This window comes from Agelaius tricolor, unplaced genomic scaffold (genome assembly GCF_023055355.1).
Source record: "Agelaius tricolor isolate 1412-34295 unplaced genomic scaffold, bAgeTri1.0.p SCAF_8, whole genome shotgun sequence".
NCBI classification, from domain to species: Eukaryota; Metazoa; Chordata; class Aves; order Passeriformes; family Icteridae; genus Agelaius; species Agelaius tricolor.
This window is the reverse complement of record NW_027269268.1, coordinates 14452982-14471801: the sequence shown is the minus strand read 5'-3', so window position 1 is coordinate 14471801 and position 18820 is coordinate 14452982. Positions and strand designations below refer to the sequence as shown.

At 42.6% G+C, this 18820-nt stretch overlaps 1 protein-coding gene and 1 long non-coding RNA gene across 2 annotated transcripts; one reads left to right on the top strand and one right to left on the bottom strand.

The window, feature by feature from the left end:
- Window positions 1–4121: 4121 nt before the first annotated feature.
- Window positions 4122–7247, bottom strand: LOC139592163 (uncharacterized). Its single transcript, XR_011679931.1, has 3 exons — window positions 7052–7247; window positions 6120–6213; window positions 4122–5968 (listed from the first exon to the last, which is right to left on the bottom strand). It is a non-coding gene; the product is annotated as an uncharacterized lncRNA (long non-coding RNA).
- Window positions 7248–7628: 381 nt separating this feature from the next.
- On the top strand, window positions 7629–17231 carry ADH5 (alcohol dehydrogenase 5 (class III), chi polypeptide). The gene is made up of 9 exons (XM_071431674.1): window positions 7629–7768; window positions 10459–10560; window positions 11497–11638; window positions 12291–12378; window positions 13146–13365; window positions 13882–14142; window positions 14842–14977; window positions 15835–15973; window positions 16924–17231. The coding sequence occupies exons 1-9, from the start codon at window positions 7757–7759 to the stop codon at window positions 16946–16948; spliced, it is 1125 nt and encodes a 374-aa protein (XP_071287775.1). The 5' UTR covers window positions 7629–7756; the 3' UTR covers window positions 16949–17231.
- Window positions 17232–18820: the final 1589 nt, after the last annotated feature.

Below are 18820 nucleotides of genomic sequence, written 5' to 3'. Positions count from 1 at the left end.
TGGTGGGACAAGTCCTGTGACTGGAGCGCCCTGTTGGATGGTTACAGGCTCTTCAGGAGGGAAAGGCAGGGCAGAAGAGGCAGGGGGGTGGCACTGCATGGAATAGAAGGGTTGGGATGTATGGAGCTGTAGCAGCACAGTTAAGAGCCTCTGGGTGACAATCAAGGGGCAAACAAATAATGTGGATGTCACCATGGGCATCTACTATAGACCCATCACTGTGCTCTGTACTATTCTCTCCTAATTTTTCCTTCTTTCCTTCTTATTTTTCCACTTTAGATCCGGATCTTAGAATGGAGGCTTTTCTCCTGCTCCAGTTTTCTTTTTGGAACAACCTCAGAGAAATGTACGGACTGTAATGGGGAAGAGACATTACATGTGCATTTGTGTCCCATCACACACAGATGTGGGTGCTAGAGGTGCTATACCTAGGCTAACAGAAATCATCAAGTAAAATTCCTCCTCAGCAATGTAATTGCAGAGCAAAATTCTGGAGGATGTACTATGATCACAGCTAGTCCCAAAAAGGAATTTTTTCTGAGCAAAAAAAAGAGAACAAAAAGGCAATGCTATGGTCCTAATGGGTCCCCCCAAGTTGAGATATTCCATCATTCTATGATAGCATGGACTCAATATCAGCAATTGCTCCAAGAGTCCTGGTCTCTATTTTAACATTTTTTCCCTCAGCCATTCTCCTCCACTAGGGTGAACACAATCAATTGCTCATTTTAATAGATCTTTGTCAGAATTGTTTTCTATATCTCTGCTAGGTACAATATATCAGGGTGAATCTAACTCCCACTTTCCTTACCTCTTTTGCCTCATACCACTATCATTTTGTAAGAGGTACACAATATTTCTGTTCTTAGGGAAATTAAAGCACCAGGGCATCTTTTAGAATAGGGAATTATCAATACTGCTAACAAATCCTGTAGGATATTGTCTAGTTTGTCCTTCACAGTAGAATGCAAAAATTGTCTCTGAAACAGGTGCTCACTTACGCTGTGGACAGAAATGCAATGCTGGGTCATTAATAAGGGAACTCATATCAGACTCTGACTCGTAATTAAAAATTACAGAAACCTGATGCTGGCACCAGGAAAGATAAGATTTGTACTTAGCCCTCATAAGTGCGTTTCAGCATTTGTTCCACAGAGATTTCTGTCAAATATTCTACCGTCTTTCCACCTCTTTGATATGGGCAGCAAACAACCAGAACACAAAGAGGGGGACAGAAAACTGACTACCAAGATGAAGACAAATACCTTGAGGTCTGTGCCTGTGTATAATGGCATCTGACCTCACAGATCAGCTATTAAAGCTTATAAAATACATGGCTACATACAGCAAGTCAAGATAGCACATATTGTAGAATGAAGATACACAGGATTAGCCATTAAAAAGTTAATCATTAAAGCCATGCCTGCTGACATACAAGTTTGATCTTATTTTCCCTCTATTACCTGGATAAGACAAAAACAACAACAACCTCCTGCCTGAAACAGATACAAAAATCTGCACAGCAACAGCATCTCAGTATCAACTCCCTACAATAATTACATACATTTCAAATGTTTTGCAGAGGTGCCAGCTCCCCATGGCCCTTAACAACTGCAAGCAGGGCAGACAGAAATTCTCATTACACATCAGTGGTGGGTTTGCAGGTCTGGGGGACTAGAGCATCACACAGATGTTTTAAGGAAAAATAACAGTACATATTTGAAAGATCTTTTTACAACCATTGTGTAGGTTATCCGCTCAACAGCAGACTATAGACACGTCTTCAGAGCCATGAAGTGCCAGCACAAGTAGCACATTTATGTCTTTAGCAGTGAGCTGAAATCATAAGCCATCTGTATGGGATGCTATCTAGGAAGCAGGTGAATTAATTCATTCTTTGTTACAGGTCTTTTGAAATTTGTTGGTTTCAACTTCAAACACTGCCAACCCTATGGGATACCTGCCATAGAGCATTCGTCCTCTGGAATTGCTTTCCAGCCCTTGTGCCATGCAGAAGACAGAAAGGGAATCAAAGCCAACTACTCTGTGTCCCAGGAGTTCTGTACAGTGGGTCTGTCTGAACAGCCTACAGAGTATTTTTGGTTTTGGCTGAGCACTTAAATCAGCCCACTTTGGGGCTGAAGTGAGGCTTGCAAGGCACAGGAAAGTACATGATAATCTTGGAGAAGAACTGTAGTCTTCTTCCACAGCATCTGGTGGGTGCCCTACTAGGATAACAGGCATGAGGGAGGGTAGGTTTAGACCAGATATTAGGAAGAAATTCCTTACTGTGACAGTGCTGAGGCGCTGGAACAGGCTGAGGAGAAGTTGTGGATGCTCCATCCTTGGCAGCATCTGAGGCCATTCAGATGTGGCTATGAGTAATTTCCTCTAGTGAGAGGTGTTCCTGGCCATGGCAGGGGGGTGGTACAACATGATCTTTAAGGTCCCATCTAACCAAGGCCATTCTGTGATTTTGTGAAGGACATGTGAATCAACTGTAGAGCTGAATGTGCCAATACTTTCCTGGCCCGGGCCCCTCTCAACCAGCACCTCTCCTTGTGGGGCACCAGGAGAAGAGAATGAGGAACTCACCTGTGCTGCTGTCACTGCTGGTCCTGCTGTGCCCAGACAGGACATAAAAGAATCTCTCCCAGGAAAATGCTTTTACTAATAAAGGGTTTCTGTCAAACTCATCCCATGCAGTGCACTCAATCAAAAGTGTTTCCAGGGATCAGGGGGAGCTCCCCTATCGGAACTCAGGACACCCTCTGGGCGTCCAGAGTTGCCAGGACCCCTGCCAGGGGACTCAGAGACCCTGGCACAGAGCCCAGAACACCTGTGGGTTTGATTATGACCCGTTAAGCAAATTATCAGCTTTGTATGAAGACCTGAAAACCACAGAAGTTTAAGTAGTGTAATAATAAAATTATCACTAGGTGAAAAAGTAGATTTTGGGGGTTTTAGAATAAAGGTTTTGGGGACAAGATGGAGGGACTTGGGCGTGTCCAGCCTTTCTTTTTCTTCTCTACCTACATCTTCTGCTATGATGTTGGCACTTTTGGATTGGTTTAGAGTAGACACTCACTGTTTAAGACAGGTGATGGGTATTGGAAAGTAATTGTAAATATGTTATACGTAGTTTGTAGTATAAAGAGATAACACTGCCCCGAGGGAAGTCAGTGTGCCTGGAATTGTCCTGCTGGACGGACCTCAGCAGGGCAGGAGAAAAATTTTTATAGATAAGATACAATAAATAACTCTGAGACCGAGAACTGAAGAACTCTGACTCATTCTTTGAACGTGTGGGCCGAAACAGAGACTTTTCATGTGTCTAGGGGCTGCAATAAACTGCAACCTTCTGAGACTCCCCCTCACATCACATCCATTCCACCACAGCCTTGTTGTCAGCAGTGAGCAACAGCCTTTGCCCCTCCTTTGCTGCTGCCTCCCACCTTCATCTCCCTCAGTGAACTTGGCCCTCTCCTCTCTGCCCCTGTCCCAGCTGGGTGAATGCTGCAGCTTCCAGCAAAGCCCAGCAGGGAAACCACCCCTGCCACTGCTGCTCTGAAGCATATTACATAAAGCAGTAGATAACTTTCTTATAATGATCTAACACTCATAGAGCATCCATGGATGCTGTTTCATTTTTGGCAAATGTTACTGTACTTTTATTATATTTTCCACACCAAGTCCCATGGTATATTACAGTACAACTCTGAAAAATCTTCCCCAAAGAACAGGTTTGTCAATCCAAATGGTCATTCTGCTAAACAGATCCTTCTTTCAGTGCTGAACATTGGACCTATAACACTACCATGCCTTTTGACCTCTTTTGTGCAACATTTATCACATCCCACAGCCCTTTGAACTTCTGGAAACCCCTTAGCACAATCAACAATCACACAGAATATGATGAACACACAAATGAGTTATCAAAGGTAAACAAATCCCATCCTGTCCACTGATTTTTAGTACCTTCTGCACATATTACTCTTCCATGACCTAAAGTTAGCTATAATTCTCCTAACTACTTTTTAAACATAAGACAATAAGAGTAGCAGTAATGAGTCAACATCAATATAATTCAATAAATGTTAATTAACTGAGTTCCAGCACTTCCCTACAGAGAAAACTCCAAGAACTTCCAATAAACAATGTTTCCCTTATACTGCACATGAATCTGCATATTAATTTTATACAGGTGGAAAGTCTCAAAAATGTAATCAGTTTGCCAAGTATCTGTCTAACAAATATAAACACATAAATCTGTGCAGGACTGAGACAAAAGATAATAATTTTTCCTTTTTGGAAGAAATAGACCTGGATGAAAAAAAAAATTCGATCACTATAAAAAATTCTGCCTAAAGCAAATTGTAACTTGCACTTTAGCAATTCTTCTTTTGAACTGCTGTTACATGACAAATTGTGTAAGCCCTTCTGAGTACTGAGGAGCTCTCCGCTACAGCAGGGCCACCTGGTGGTCACCTGTCCCTGCTCTCCGGGCATGCTGCCTTGGATCTGGGAGATCCTCCCGCCCCTTCGGCAACAATCACTAACTGGGCGGGACTTCAAATTTTAGCAGATCATTAGAGAGCTCCTCAAATTCTGCTTGATTCCTAAAACATCACTTGTTTCACAGCTGGCCAAATAATTACATTTGAAAGCAAAGACATTTATACAAACCAGAAGAAAATGCTGCCAAGTGCAAAGAAGGAGGTGACAGCACAACACTTTCACACTTTCAACTTTCAAATTTCCCTTGCATAGTTATTTTAATATTAACATATTAAAATCAGCACTTATTCGATCTAAACCAGCTTTTTGTGCTTTATTTGGTTTTCAGTGAATGCAGATACCTGAGAGTATTTAATCACAAACTCCCCAAATTACTTATTTCCATATCTAAAATATTAAACATCTTTCAGCATCCCAACTTCATGTTTCTCAACTGCAAAACTGTCATGGTCACTTTCACACTTATTTTGAGTACATCAGATTTGTTTTGTAAAGTTATTTTACTCTAGTATACTTTAGAATTATACTAGGATCAATTAGTGAAATCATTCCTTAAGTTTTTCCTTTGGAACCAACCATTTCTTGAATTACCAGATAATATTTAGATTTATATTTATGTTTACAAAATATTGCAATTACCTAAGAATAACCCAAAGAAATACCAACCAGCTTTGAGCATTTTTGAGCACAAGTATTATCCTCCAGTACTTCACAGGAAAACGTAGGAAACTTAAATCAGAATTCAAAAGGATGGTTTTGAGAGTAATGGCCCACAAAAATAGAGTTACACTCAAGCATCCACTGCTGGAACTAGCACACAGGTTATCCCAGCTCCAAGAGGGTTGCTCTAATGAAATATTTCCATCAAAACTACTGGTTTGATTTGGAAAATCAACAGTATTAATAGAAGGGAAATTACCTGTAGGTCAATCTAGGACCATATCTGCTTGGGAGAAACAAATCAGGCAATGTTTGTATTAATGCATTTTAGTTTTGCTTCTGGGTAGACTTGTCAGTCTGCTCCAGCCTCCCTGTGCCTTGCCAATCTGTTCACCAGCAGTTCCAGTGCCAAAGCAGCAGCTCCTCCTTCTGAGGGAGGCACACAGCCAGCTTCTGCCACTGGCACTCACACTGGCCCAGGATGGGCACCCTGGCAGATCACTTGCATCTTCCTTCAGCCATACGCTGCCTCCCAAGCTTGCAAGTGATTGCTTCCCCCACATCTTCTTGTGCTTCAAACTTAAACTAAGGTACAGAAAAACGAATGCCTCCAGGGTAGGAGAAAATGTAATATCGATCCCTAGTTGTTTTGGACTTTTCTTCCCACGTGACAGACCACATCCACCAAACAAGAACATGATTGCCAGGTCTCCCTCCCACAGGTTCAGAGTGCTTCCAAGACCTCCTCTTTTCCACATCCAAGCTGATGCTCCTGATTAACATGTAACACCTGATAGAAAAACACCAAAACCAAATAAATGTAAAATCCAGAGCAGCAGTGGAAATCCTCTCCTACAGAACTTACCTACATAAACCTGAAACATGTGACAAAGCATGGATAGTTTAGTCAAGATCATGGAGTGGTAACTTGATTTGCTTACGTGGTGCTGAGAACAGAAAGAAAGTTGCAAAACCACTTATGGCATCCAGGGGCTTCCAAAAGCACACAGCAACACTGGGGGCAGCATCACAAAACTGCAAGGGAAGAAAAGATGAAAAAATAAACAACCTCTTTCATCTCTGAAACTGGACAGTGAGTGCTAAAGAGGTCTGACTTATGTATCTGTCCCTTTGTCCACCAAAATCAGTGCCTACAATTTTCAGATACTAAAAAAAGCAGAGCATCTGTGGAGTTTAGCTAAACATAAAATGCTTGGAGGCTTTTTGGAAGTACTGACAAACCAGGGGTGGCCAAGAGCATGAAATTAGCAGGAGAGGTTGGCAGAGCTTAATTTAGCCAAGGAAATGCCTGCGTTGATTTCAACAAGGTGTGTAACCTGTATATTACCTTCATATGGCCATATTACTCTCCAATTCCATGTCAGCTTTCATGAGCCTACAGATTTAGTTTCTCATTTTAGTTTTGTTATTAAATGTTACTTTCATGTTATTTACTAAATGCCATAGCTGCTTATGTCCTGTTACTAATTTTCCAAATGCTAGTGCTGTTGTCTATCTATGATATTTGCTAAGCTTTTGTTAGCATGTCACTGGAAATTAAAAATTCCCTTTCCTACTGAGGGGGACTTAGTTACACCCTGCCATTCCTCAAGCACCATCACCTCTTGTGGAAAATCCCAACAGCTCACGGCAAAACTGTTCCCTTCATCTTACACAATCACGTCTGCAGACCTCACAAGAAGCCCTTCCTACCCTGCCTGGAGAAAAACTGTTTTTTGGAAAATGAAACAACAGCACGAACCAGTGAATGATCCCAACTTGCAGCAATATCTCCTTTGCTTCAAAGGCTGCTGGATGGAACATCAAGAAGCCCAGTCAAAATTTCCATCCCATTGCAGATCCCTTCACCTACCCTGGCAGGGCGCTGCCTTCACCCAGTCTGAAGTAATGTCTTCACATTGCCACCTAGGAAAGCCCGCACCTGGGTCCAAAAAACTGCAGTTTATCCAGCCGAGAACAGATTCAGGCACAAAGGACAATGCTCTGCAGATATGGTCAGCTTCCCCCTGTGCCCAGGTGGTACCAAGCACCCCCAGAAAGGGAGCCAGAGCGGCATTCCCCCGCCCGGGAAAGGCAGGCACACCCAGGCACTGCTGCGGCCCTCAGGGAGCGGCGCAGAGGCGGCCGTGGCGTCCCGTTAGCTGGGAAGGAATCTGGGCAACCTAGTGGAACAGGCCCATGGGCAGGGATAGTAGGCTGCTCCCTCACGGGCACAGTAATGTCCTTCTGCCGGCCGGACTAAAGGAGCCGCGATGGAAGACACTGGTGCAGCCGCCGGCAGCCACAAACCCGGCCACACGGCAAGGCAACACTGCGGGCACCCTCAGGAAACACAGAGACCTTGGCCCGCACCGCGGTCTGCGGGAAGAAAAGCCCACAGGGGGCTGGTGACTTATCCAGCGCGCCCCTGCCCCTCCCACCCTGCAAAGGTGGGAGGCGAAAAAGGGAGGAAGGAGCCACTTCCTTCGCCCGCCCCTGAGAGGGAGGCGGGGAGAGACGCAGCGGAGAAGGAGGCGGGCTCCCCTTCCCCTTCCGCTGGCAGCCGTAGCCGTGCGCGATGGCGAGCGGGGTGAGCGTCTGCGTTCCGCGGCGGGAAGGTCGCCCGGGGACGGGCGGAGGGTTCTGCACCAGGCAGGACGAGGCGGGCGAGCCCTCCCTACCCTGCCGTCGCTGCCGGGGCCGTGGGCCGGGCTCGCCGTGGCCGCTCTGGCCCCAGCGCTGGCGAGAGCCGGGGCGCGGGGGGTGTCCGGGCGCCTCCGCGCTCCTGCCCCACGCGTGTGACGCGTGCGGCGGAGTCGGTGCCGCTGCTCTGGTGTGGGAGGCTCCCGCTGTGAGTGTTTGCAGGATAGGAAGGAAAACACGCGTTTGCTCCCCGCCGTGTGTTGTACTCCACCCCCCCGTGCACGTCCTGGGGGTCTGAGGGCTGCGCTCCGGCCGCTCCTGGGTCGCGGCGGTGGAGGAACGAGCAGAAGACCTTGAACTTTGCGTGTTTCATGTGGGTTTCAGGCAGGTGCGAACGAATCGGCTGTAAAGAAGGGGTAAAACAAGACCTGCCTGCTCACAAAGCCATTGCTGGCACGTTTGCTGCATGGCTGTAGGAGCAGCGCGATAGCCCAGACCTTGTGCCAGTATTTTCCGAACTCTGTGCGGGCGGTCAGCGCCCTGGGCCCGAGCCGGGTCGGCGGCCGTGCCTGGCCGGAGGCTGAAGCTGCTTCAGGCGGGCACTGGGTTGGAGGAGCTTCTGTCCCTGCCAGAGCTCGGTTTCATCCCGACTGAGATAGCTGATGGTGTGCACGGCCACAAGCAACCCAACAGCTGTGCTCCAGTGCTAGCATGGTAATAGAGGAAATGAAGAACTGCTAGAAGTTGGTGTTTTGGTTTTTGTTTCCAGTTTTTTATTTCCAGTTGTTGGCTTCAAGATTTTCAGCAAAGCAACAGTGGAAAGCTACGAATAATAAGAGAGCAGAAAAAGATGGGGCTTTCCTGATACCCACTCTGAATAGTCTAGGGGCCTTTGTGGCTGTATGAACTGAATCAGAAATTACTATTTCAAAATTTGCTTCCAGATGCATACTGTTAGTTTTAGATGATCAGAATTTAACCTGTAAGGAGACTTTTTTTCTCCTCTCTGTCTTTAATTTTGTGTTTAAGCTTGTGGAAATCAAATTTTAGGAATGCGCAGTCTCCCGTGCAAGAAAAAGTGATGACTTAATGAGGGGAGGATGAGGGGATGGATTGAAAACCAGTAAATGATTTACTGAATGATGGCTCCCCTTGCACTTTGTGCTTTGAATTTAGATTTTCTGGCAAAATCTTTGGTAGATTTAGAGATTATGACTGATAGCTCACACTGTGATTCCACAGTTAGTTACTATGGCACATTCCATGCATTTTTGTAATATTTACCCTGGTATTAAAAAGCAGGACAAGAAGATTTCGTGGTTCTATGTAGTTAGGGGTGTTTCTGTCTAATTTAGACCCCCACTGGCTGTTGGAATAGGCATGTGTTTTCTGTTACAAAGCTTTTTGGGTCTGTAGTATTTATTTTACCAAATTTAAGCTAAGGTAAGTATCTAAGTTCTACTGTCACAGGTACAGTGAGGATTTTAACTGGCTCTGGCAAAGCCTAGTACTGTTTATTGTACAACAGAAATACTGTTGTAAGAATGGCATAGACTAGCCATTATTTTCTCCTGATCACAGGTGATGAATGAGAGCTGGCAAGCTCAAAAGGTGCTCTTGGCACTGTTATTTCTTCCAGCAGGTGAAATTTCAAAAAGGCTGAGTGACTGTATTGCTGATCTTGGGAATTTACATTTAATCCTCTTTCTCTCAAGCATTCCATGGGAACGCCACAGCTATTTTGAACACCCAAAATGTCATGTTCTTCTCTTGGTTTATATTTCTAATAGCAATGTCTTAGACCTTGTCATCTTCATGAAACCAACCTCTAAGGGTAATCCAGATGCTTCTCCTGAAGCTGCTCTAGAGTGTATGGCTGTAATGCCTGCTGATTTTCTCAGTCACTGGTGTGTATGTACCTGTCAATAGGGTTTACAGATCCAGAAATCCTGCTCTTTTATCCAGGCTCTCACCATTAGGATTGAAAAGCTTCCTGGGATGTTTAGGTGTGCTTGCAGAGCAGGATTTGTTGTGGCACTGAGAGCAGTGAGGGAAGACTTGCTAACAGTGATCCCTGTGGCCACAGCAGAGGTGTTAGAGCCTTATAGCAAAGTTCCTCTGCATTGCTGAGGGCTCTGCATGTCAGCTGCATCTCCTTGCTGGAATCCTACTTGGAAACCATCCTGATCAGGAACAGGAAATTCAATCTTGATGTGGGTCTCCACAGTTCCCTTTCTGAACTTTCCAACTTCAAACACTGTGTTTAATGAATATACCTGAAATGAATGGCAGTCTTGGATTTTAAACCACCATTTCTTTTATGCAACCTTTCCGTTCATGTTGCTCCCTTCACTGCAGCGTGTCTCCCAAGCACTCCCAGGCTTATTATATTTTTTACACAGTAAGAGAATGGCATCCAAATTTCAGATCTTTGCTTACTCATTATTGTTTAGCTTCCTGAAAGCAAATGTGGGGCAATTAAACCTTTGTGTTGAAATTATGAATTGCAGATCTGGGATTCTTTCCAAAAGCCAGTAGTGCTGCTTTTATTTTCTCACTTGGCTGAACAAGAATTATTTTAAATGAACCATACAACAGATGTCCTCTTTTTTTTTTTTTCTTGTTCTTGTCTTTTAGGTTATTAAATGCAAAGCTGCTGTTGCCTGGGAGGCAGGTAAACCTCTCTCTATTGAGGAGGTGGAGGTTGCTCCACCAAAAGCTCATGAAGTTCGTATCAAGGTAATTACATCAGTTCTTATCTATATGTTTCCTATTTTAGGAGACTGAGTATTAAAGATGAATAGTTTGCCAACAGAAGAAATGTTGAAATAGATATCATTAGTTCATTAGTTCTCAGCTGGTTTACAGAGAAGAAAATGACAGTATTTAGATCTTCTGGTTATGACAAACAGATTTTTCATGAACAGATTTTTTTTTTTTTAATTTCTACTAGTGTCACTTCACAGTCTGGTCTGGGGATAATGGCTAATCTTGAGGATCCATTCCAGTTGTTACAGACCAAGTTCTCTCAAAATGTCTGAGCTGGGAACACCTTTATCTTATTTCAAGGACAGCAATTTGTCATTTGTGGCAGCTGTGTAACATGCTGGATTTTTACTTCAGGCCATAAGTTACTGGCTGCTGAGCTGGGATTGGTCTCTTGGATTCCCTATGCCCAAGTTTCTGATTTCATCAGGGCTTTACAGGAGCCTGTATCTGCCAAAAAGTATACATTAATGTGAAATTTATTCCTGTGGAAAGGATTTCTGCATGGTGCTGAAGACTTAAGCAGGATTTATGCAGTACTGAGAGTTCTGCATGGTCTCTCTGTAAATTTTACCTTTGAGTCTTAACTTCTTTCAAATCTGAGGTGTTAAACTACTTTGAGATGACTTGGAGCACTGATTTCTAGCTATAGGAAAAGGCAGGTCAGCTTTTACCCCATTCAGTGTCACATTTTGGTTGATGGAAATGATAAAAATGTACTGTTGTGACTTTGCTTTTCTGAAATAAGAAAAACTGCCTTGCCAGGAATTGAAAATATTAGCCCATATCCTAAATGCTACCAGAACTTTGACCTGGCATTTGTTCTTAATTTCTGACTAAAGGGAATTGTTTAGATCTGTGCTACTATTCTGCTCTTCAGGGTGTCTCAGATTATTTATTTCTTCACAGATAGTTGCCACTGCTGTCTGTCACACTGATGCCTATACTCTGAGTGGTGCTGATCCTGAAGGATGTTTCCCTGTGATCCTGGGACATGAAGGAGCAGGAATTGTAGAGAGTGTTGGGGAAGGAGTAACAAAAGTAAAGAAGGGTAAGGAAATACCTTACAAGTTTTCTGCCTTTCCTTGAAAGTGTTACTTTATTTGAAGACTCACTGTCAAATTGGGCCACTGAAATGCCATCTTGCAGGAGTTAATACAATATTTTATTCTGGGGTGTATGCCTGTGTAGATTTCTGTGGTCTGAGACAAAACACTAATCTATTCAATGAGCTGTTGATTTAAAGCTTGAAAGAGCCCAGAATAGCATCTTTTTACTTGAAATCAGATCAATGTATAATTACAAGAGATCGAACAAGAGAGTTGGGGGTTTATTATTTTTTCAAATTGTAGTTGTTATCTGTTGGTTTAATTAAAAGGCTTAAAGTGTTTAGTCTTGTTGTTCACTGTTGATTTGGGGTTGTTTTGTTTCACAGTAATGTTGCTACTTGTTCTGGAATGATGAATTTCAGATGGGTTGTCTGCTCAGCCAGGATTAAAGTTGTTTATCTAGCACTCTGTAATACCTCTGTATACCATAAACAGCTTTTAGTACACAAAGGATTTAAGTGAACTCAAGCTCACAGAAAAACATCAAAAAAACATCAAAAACACAGAAAAACAGAATCAAGTAACTTCAATTTTTTTTTTTTCACAATGCCTTACTTGACTCAATAACTAGACACAGAATATTTTTTTCCTTAGGGGACACTGTTATCCCTCTATACATCCCTCAGTGTGGAGAGTGCAAGTTCTGTAAGAATCCTAAAACAAACCTGTGCCAGAAGATAAGGTGTGTATGACTTTGACACATTTGCTCAATGTATACCTGCTGTAGTTAGCAAAAGCAATTGACAGTTTTCCTTGAAGAATAAATCTGTTGATGCATCATTTAATGACTTGGAAAGTAGGTGTTTCAGGAGCCACTTAGGCAATTTTTTTCCAGTCTTCCTTAAAATTTCTATTCTTCCCTTAAATAAAACTGTTTCTCTCATTTCAAGTATGTGAAGGTGCAAACTACTACCTTGTGTCCACAGGTTGCAAAACATAAAGGCTCTGACTCTATATTTAATCCATACTTAAGGGAACCACTTCAGGCAATGTAGCTCTTGGGAGTGAACACCAACGCTTTCAAGTGGTACAAAATCATATGGACAGCTCTTTTTCCCTTTACACGTGCTTCCCACATAAATTTGCAGCTCCCGTTCTGAATAAAATCTCCCAACTCAAAAAAAAGCCCCAGTAACATAACTGACAGGTGCTATTCAGGGGAGGATACTGAAGGAGGCCAAGACAGTGGTGTGGTGCTGTGGCACAAGCAGTTAGCATTGGTAACTAATGAGGTCAACATATGAGTAAACTCCATTTCTTTCAGGTTTTCCCTGGAGGAATTATCTGCATAAAGTTTAGCATCTCACTTCTGTGAACTTCTAGGTTTACTAAAGGGGTCAGAATATAAAGGTGCAAGTATGCAGCTGCCTCTCTGTGCTGCTTGGTGGATTCCATCTGGTGAAAGTACTTGCTGCTTAAATCTCTGCACTTTCCTGTCTCTGCCTCAAGAATTACTCAAGGGAAAGGAGTCATGCCTGATGGTACCAGCAGATTCACCTGCAAGGGAAAGCAGATTTTCCACTTCATGGGGACCAGCACCTTCTCTGAGTACACTGTGGTGGCTGATATCTCCGTAGCCAAGATAGATGCTGCAGCACCTCTGGATAAAGTGTGCCTGCTGGGCTGTGGCATCTCCACGGGCTATGGGGCTGCTGTCAACACTGCTAAGGTAAAGGCTGGCCTTGTGGCACACGCAGCTTAGCAACTACACAAAGACTGAAAAGGGCATGTACCAAATCTGTGTTCCTTTTTCCTCTTCAACTGATGAAGTTTAGCTAAGAATTTCTAACTTCCCCATAAGAGGCCAGATCAGGTTAGAAGAATCCTTTGCCCTTTGGAGGAAATTCAGGTGGAGTATTCTGCACCCCTTTTGACAGCAGCTATATATGAATTACTTTTCTGGGTTATGTTCATCTTGCTGCAAGTCATTCTGATAGCCTGAAGCTCAGGGTGAGACGGAGGTGGTAGGTGTGTGGGCATGAGTCTCCAGGTAAAAGAAAGGGCTTAGTGCCTAAAGAGCTTTTAGGATTAAATTTCTGTATAGTTTCCCTTGTCTATAAAATCTCATAGCCGTGTATATTTGCTTCCATTTTTTCCTTTTTTACAGTCTCCTTAACCTGCATTTCCTCTTCCCCTGGAAGGATGAATTTTTATCTGTTGCTCATGATTCCTTTCTTACTCCTAGGTGGAGCCTGGCTCTACGTGTGCCGTGTTTGGTTTGGGAGGAGTTGGGCTGGCAGTTATTATGGGCTGCAAAATAGCAGGAGCATCCCGGATCATTGGCATTGACATTAACAAGGATAAGTATGCCAAAGCCAAAGAGTTTGGAGCTACTGAGTGCATCAGCCCCCAAGACTCCAAGAAGCCCATCCAGGAGGTTCTGGTTGAGATGACCGATGGTGGTGTGGATTACTCATTTGAGTGCATCGGAAATGTCGGAGTCATGGTGAGTGCTTGGCCAGCAGGACCATGTGCAGGGAGGGACCAGTTCAGCTGAACAGCAAGATCAGCTGCTTTCTTAACACAAAACATGCCAGATTCACTAATTTTTTTTTTTTTTTTCTTAATAATAATACCTGCTATGACTCATAAGGACAACTTACACTCAATCGTAATTATGTAATGAAAGCAGCTGCTACTTCTTGGGTTGAAAATGGCCCTTACAAATGTTTTTTCCTTAATCAGAATTTTTTTAGATCCTGAGTTTCTCTGTGCTGACAGTTGAAATTAACAAAACTCTTATAAAATATACTGTGCAATGAACAGTAAAATCTCAGGGATCACTCAGCATTTCCCTAATTTCTCAAGTAATTAATTTCACCTTTGGAAATGCAGATTTTCAGGAATAGGGTTAGATTTTCAGGAATTACAAGAGCATTCCTTACTGTTGGTAATATGGTCTGTGATTACAGTTTATCCCAACTCTCAGTGGGAGCTTAGAGAAAAAGCTAGATAGGCTATAAAAAGTGTAAAGTTAACCTTTAAAAGTGTAAGGGAATCTGAACCCTGAATGGAAAATATAATGTAATTTTCAGTGTTATTTACTGTTCCTTAAATGCTGATGCAGTGATTCATTAATGGGGGAAGTCCAGGCAGTGTAAACCTTAGCAATAAATACCCTGCTTTGTCCTGTCTGTCCATGAAGAGGGCTGCCTTGGAAGCCTGCCACAAAGGCTGGGGACTCAGTGTGATAGTCGGAGTGGCTGCTGCTGGCCAGGAGATCTCCACACGGCCATTCCAGCTCGTAACTGGGCGGACGTGGAAAGGGACTGCATTTGGAGGTAACTTTCTCTTGCTGTGGGGATAAAAATAATTTACTCTGGCCTAAAGCTGGGAGGATCACACACCCCCTTGGCTTTGCTTGTGCAAGATATGTACTATTGGCAGGCTATTCATAAATGCTACATTGGTTTTTAAGATAAAGACTCTTAAAATCTGTTATTCCTACAGACAGGGTACAGATTAACACATTGAGAATATATCTATATCCTACTCAGTACTAAAGGAGTGGGATAGGGAAACTGCTTTACCACCAAGTGAAGGTTTGTTTCAGTTTCATCCAGTGAAAGGACCTGGTCTTTGAGGAGATGGGAACTCACATCAGTATGTTTGTGTTGCTTAACCACTGAGTAAATTGTGGGACCAACATGACAATGTGCTCTAAAGACCTTTAAAATAAAAAGGGAACGAGTGCTTGATACACATTTTCTCCTGTCAACTCAAAACCACATTGAGTTCTTTTTTTTTTTTTTTTGGTAATTCAGTAATTGCTGAAGTTGATGGAAGTTCAGTTTCAGACTTTGAATTTTTACACTGCTCTTTGTCCAAGCAATACACAACTTACTGGGTTGGGTTATAAAGAATGTAGGGGGCCTGACAGAGAAGCCATGTGTATGCTTTCCTAGGTGAGGGCTGCTGTTATTTTGAATGCTGGAACAGCTAGTGAAAGATTTTTCACCAACACTTGCGTATGTTTGGATAATGTGTGCTTTTGCTAGACCTCCATGGGAGGGACAAACATGTCACTCATCTCTGTCCTTTTTATATTGATCATACAAGTTTTGTGTAAGGGCTGTGGTTTTAATTTTCTGAGATGGGTGGAAAAGGGAAGAAACAAGGCATGCTTTCCTTCTTTCAGGCTGGAAGAGTGTAGACAATGTACCTAAACTGGTGACTGAATACATGTCCAAAAAGATCAAGGTTGATGAATTTGTGACTCACACGCTGCCTTTTGACAAAATCAATGAGGCTTTTGAGCTGATGCATTCAGGAAAAAGGTAATGTTCACAATATTGAAAGGTACACAAGATTTCTTGATCAGATACTGTCAAAGTACAGGTTCCCTGCCCACTATCATGTTTTAAACAGGGAAGCTAAAGGGTGACATACACCACATGCATTAATTCTGATAAAAACACACTTCTCTGACCTTCCAGGCATGTGCCAAAACATAGGCACACAGTAAAAGCAAGCAACAGTGTAAAAGAGAAATACAGATATAAAGCTGGTAAAGGGGACAGGTCAGTCTCAGGCTTTCACCACTGCTAAAACATTCTCCCTCATAATGAGGAATTTAAAGAGACTGAAGATGTAATAAGACAGTAATATTTAGGATCCTCTGCAGATAGACAAATAGTTTTCACCACTGTGTCCAGAAACCAGCATGGTCTTTGTATTTGATCTCAATCTGTATCTATCTATTGTATATAACTTTGGAGAACTGGTCTATCTGCTTTAGCTCATATGGATTCTATTTTGGATAAATCAGTTGACTGTATTTGTTACAACTGGAAACACTGCATTTATGCAAATTTCATCCAGCAGTTGATCCCCATCCCAGTTATAAATGTCAGTATCATTTCAGTGTTTTATTCATACATAAGCATGTCCTAGGAAACTAGTAATGAAAACTACTAACATTTTCCAAACAGACAAAAGGGAGAATGCCTGTAAATATTACTGCTCCTGATCAATCTTGGCTACTACTGAAAGCTGACATCTAGTATGAAAGAGAGTTTGTTTGGAGTTCTTTTTTACTGGAGGAGAGACAAAAAAAACAGAAAAGAACAAGCATTATCCTGGATTTTTAATAAATATTATAGGCATATGCATGACTTCATTCATTACAAAAGACAGACGTTAAAATATGTCTCAGCAATGACAGGGAGGGGAGAGATGGGGAGAAAATTGACTTCTTGGTAACTTTAAGTTTCTTTTTTATTTTAAGCATTCGAACTGTCCTGAAGTTTTAGAGCCAAGTGTGGACCTTTTTAATTGGCCAGCACCATGCTAACTGCCTTGTTATAATGGAATTTTTGATAGAAGATAGAATCAAGCAACCGAAAACTCACTGTGACTAGGAAGACCATGTATTTTAGGGTGAGCGTTCTGGGTACTAAATAATAAAAAATTGTTAACCACTGAAGAGAATTATGGAATTAGTCCTGATTATGGAACTTCTGTTTCTATACTCATTCCTCTAATTCAATAGTGGCTAACTCAAATCTACTTAATAAAAGCTTATTTCTAAACGCAGTGTTGGAATTATTTAGCATTAAGAGTGACTTGTTTTCCTTTAGTGATTTCACACAGAGGGAGTGTTCTGCAGAGTCTACAGCAAATGATGTGGGATTCACTGCACAAGGCACAGCTAAGCACAGGGGTGAGAAGCAGCATGCATTTGCTGCAGCTGTGCTGAAAGAGGGGCCAGAACTTGTCAAGTTTCTGAGACTATTCTAGGACTACAGTGGATTGTAGCATCCAGATCACCTTGAAGGCAAATACAGAGCAGAGACTTTGGTGTCCACGGGTACCATGTTCACTGGGGTGGTCCATGTTCTGCCTTATTTCTCACTGGTCTCTTTGGCAGGCCTGTTTTAAAGATCATGGCACAAACTGCTCTGGGCACTTGCTCTAGTGGTGTTCTCCAAGGCTGCAGTAGGACAGTTGTCCCATTTCCTTAACTTACTGGCAAACGAAGCAAACTTTGCAGCCAACACTGCAAAAGCACACAGCATGGGTTTGTCACCTCTAATCAGAAACCTGATGATGCAATTGAAGTAGGAACTACTACTATTAGAGCAAGTCTCCTCTTGAGGGCTGCAGGGGAACAGGAAAGAGCATTGCATGATGATGGCTTCAGGGTTTTCTGGGATTTTTTTTTTGTTGGATGGGGAGGGGTTAAGTCTCAGTTTTGGAGTTGCAGTTTTTCTTAACTCTAGGTGGAGTGAACTGACTGGATAAGGTTCTTTTTGTATTGAAACCTGCAATCAGTGCCTCACATCCAGAAAAACATAGAGAAATAGCAGAAAATAGACTGCAAAGCGGAGGCAGCCCAGCCAGTTAAAAAAAAAAAAGTTAGATACATAGAAACTCAGTGTTTCTCAGTGAATCAAGGACACTGATTAGGTGAGAAGTTTCATGTTTTAAAGAACCCCGGTCAAAACAACTTCTAGCAGAGAACACAGAATGCAAACAGTAATCTTATTAGAAGAAATTCCCTCTCACCACCAACAATTACTCCAAGCCACTGCTATACAACTGGGACAATTACATCTTTTCCATCTCTCATTAAAAAATATCCCCTACAGCATTCTGAAAGTAGTTGAGGTACTGCATTTCTACTTAATTTTAGACAGTAAAGAACAAATGTGAATGTCGTAAGAATTTGATTTTGAGCATCAGGAGGAAATAAAGGCTGAATTGGTAACACAAAACTGAGCCCTTTAGCCCAGCAATGAGGTGACTCTCAATACCTTGTAGCTCCAGGAAGACTGGCTGAACATCAGAAAATCCAGTAGAAAATTTGCTGTTAAGCTGTTGCAGTGAGAGTAGTCCATAATTAGAAGATGATATCAATACAATACTAGCTAACCTGGCAAACCACCCCCCAGCTGGATCTAACAGATTTAACATACTTACACTGGAGCAGCTGTTCCTCTATGCTGCACAGACTAGATGAAGACCACACAATCTTGTCTGCATTACATTATTACTTCAGAGAATCTGCATCTCAGAGTGTTTGTGGGAAGTCAGGCTGTAATACCAACAACAAAGAAATGTAGTGATACCACAGTGCTTGGGTCAAAAACTTCCAGCTTCTTCCCAGCCTGAGGAGTTGATGT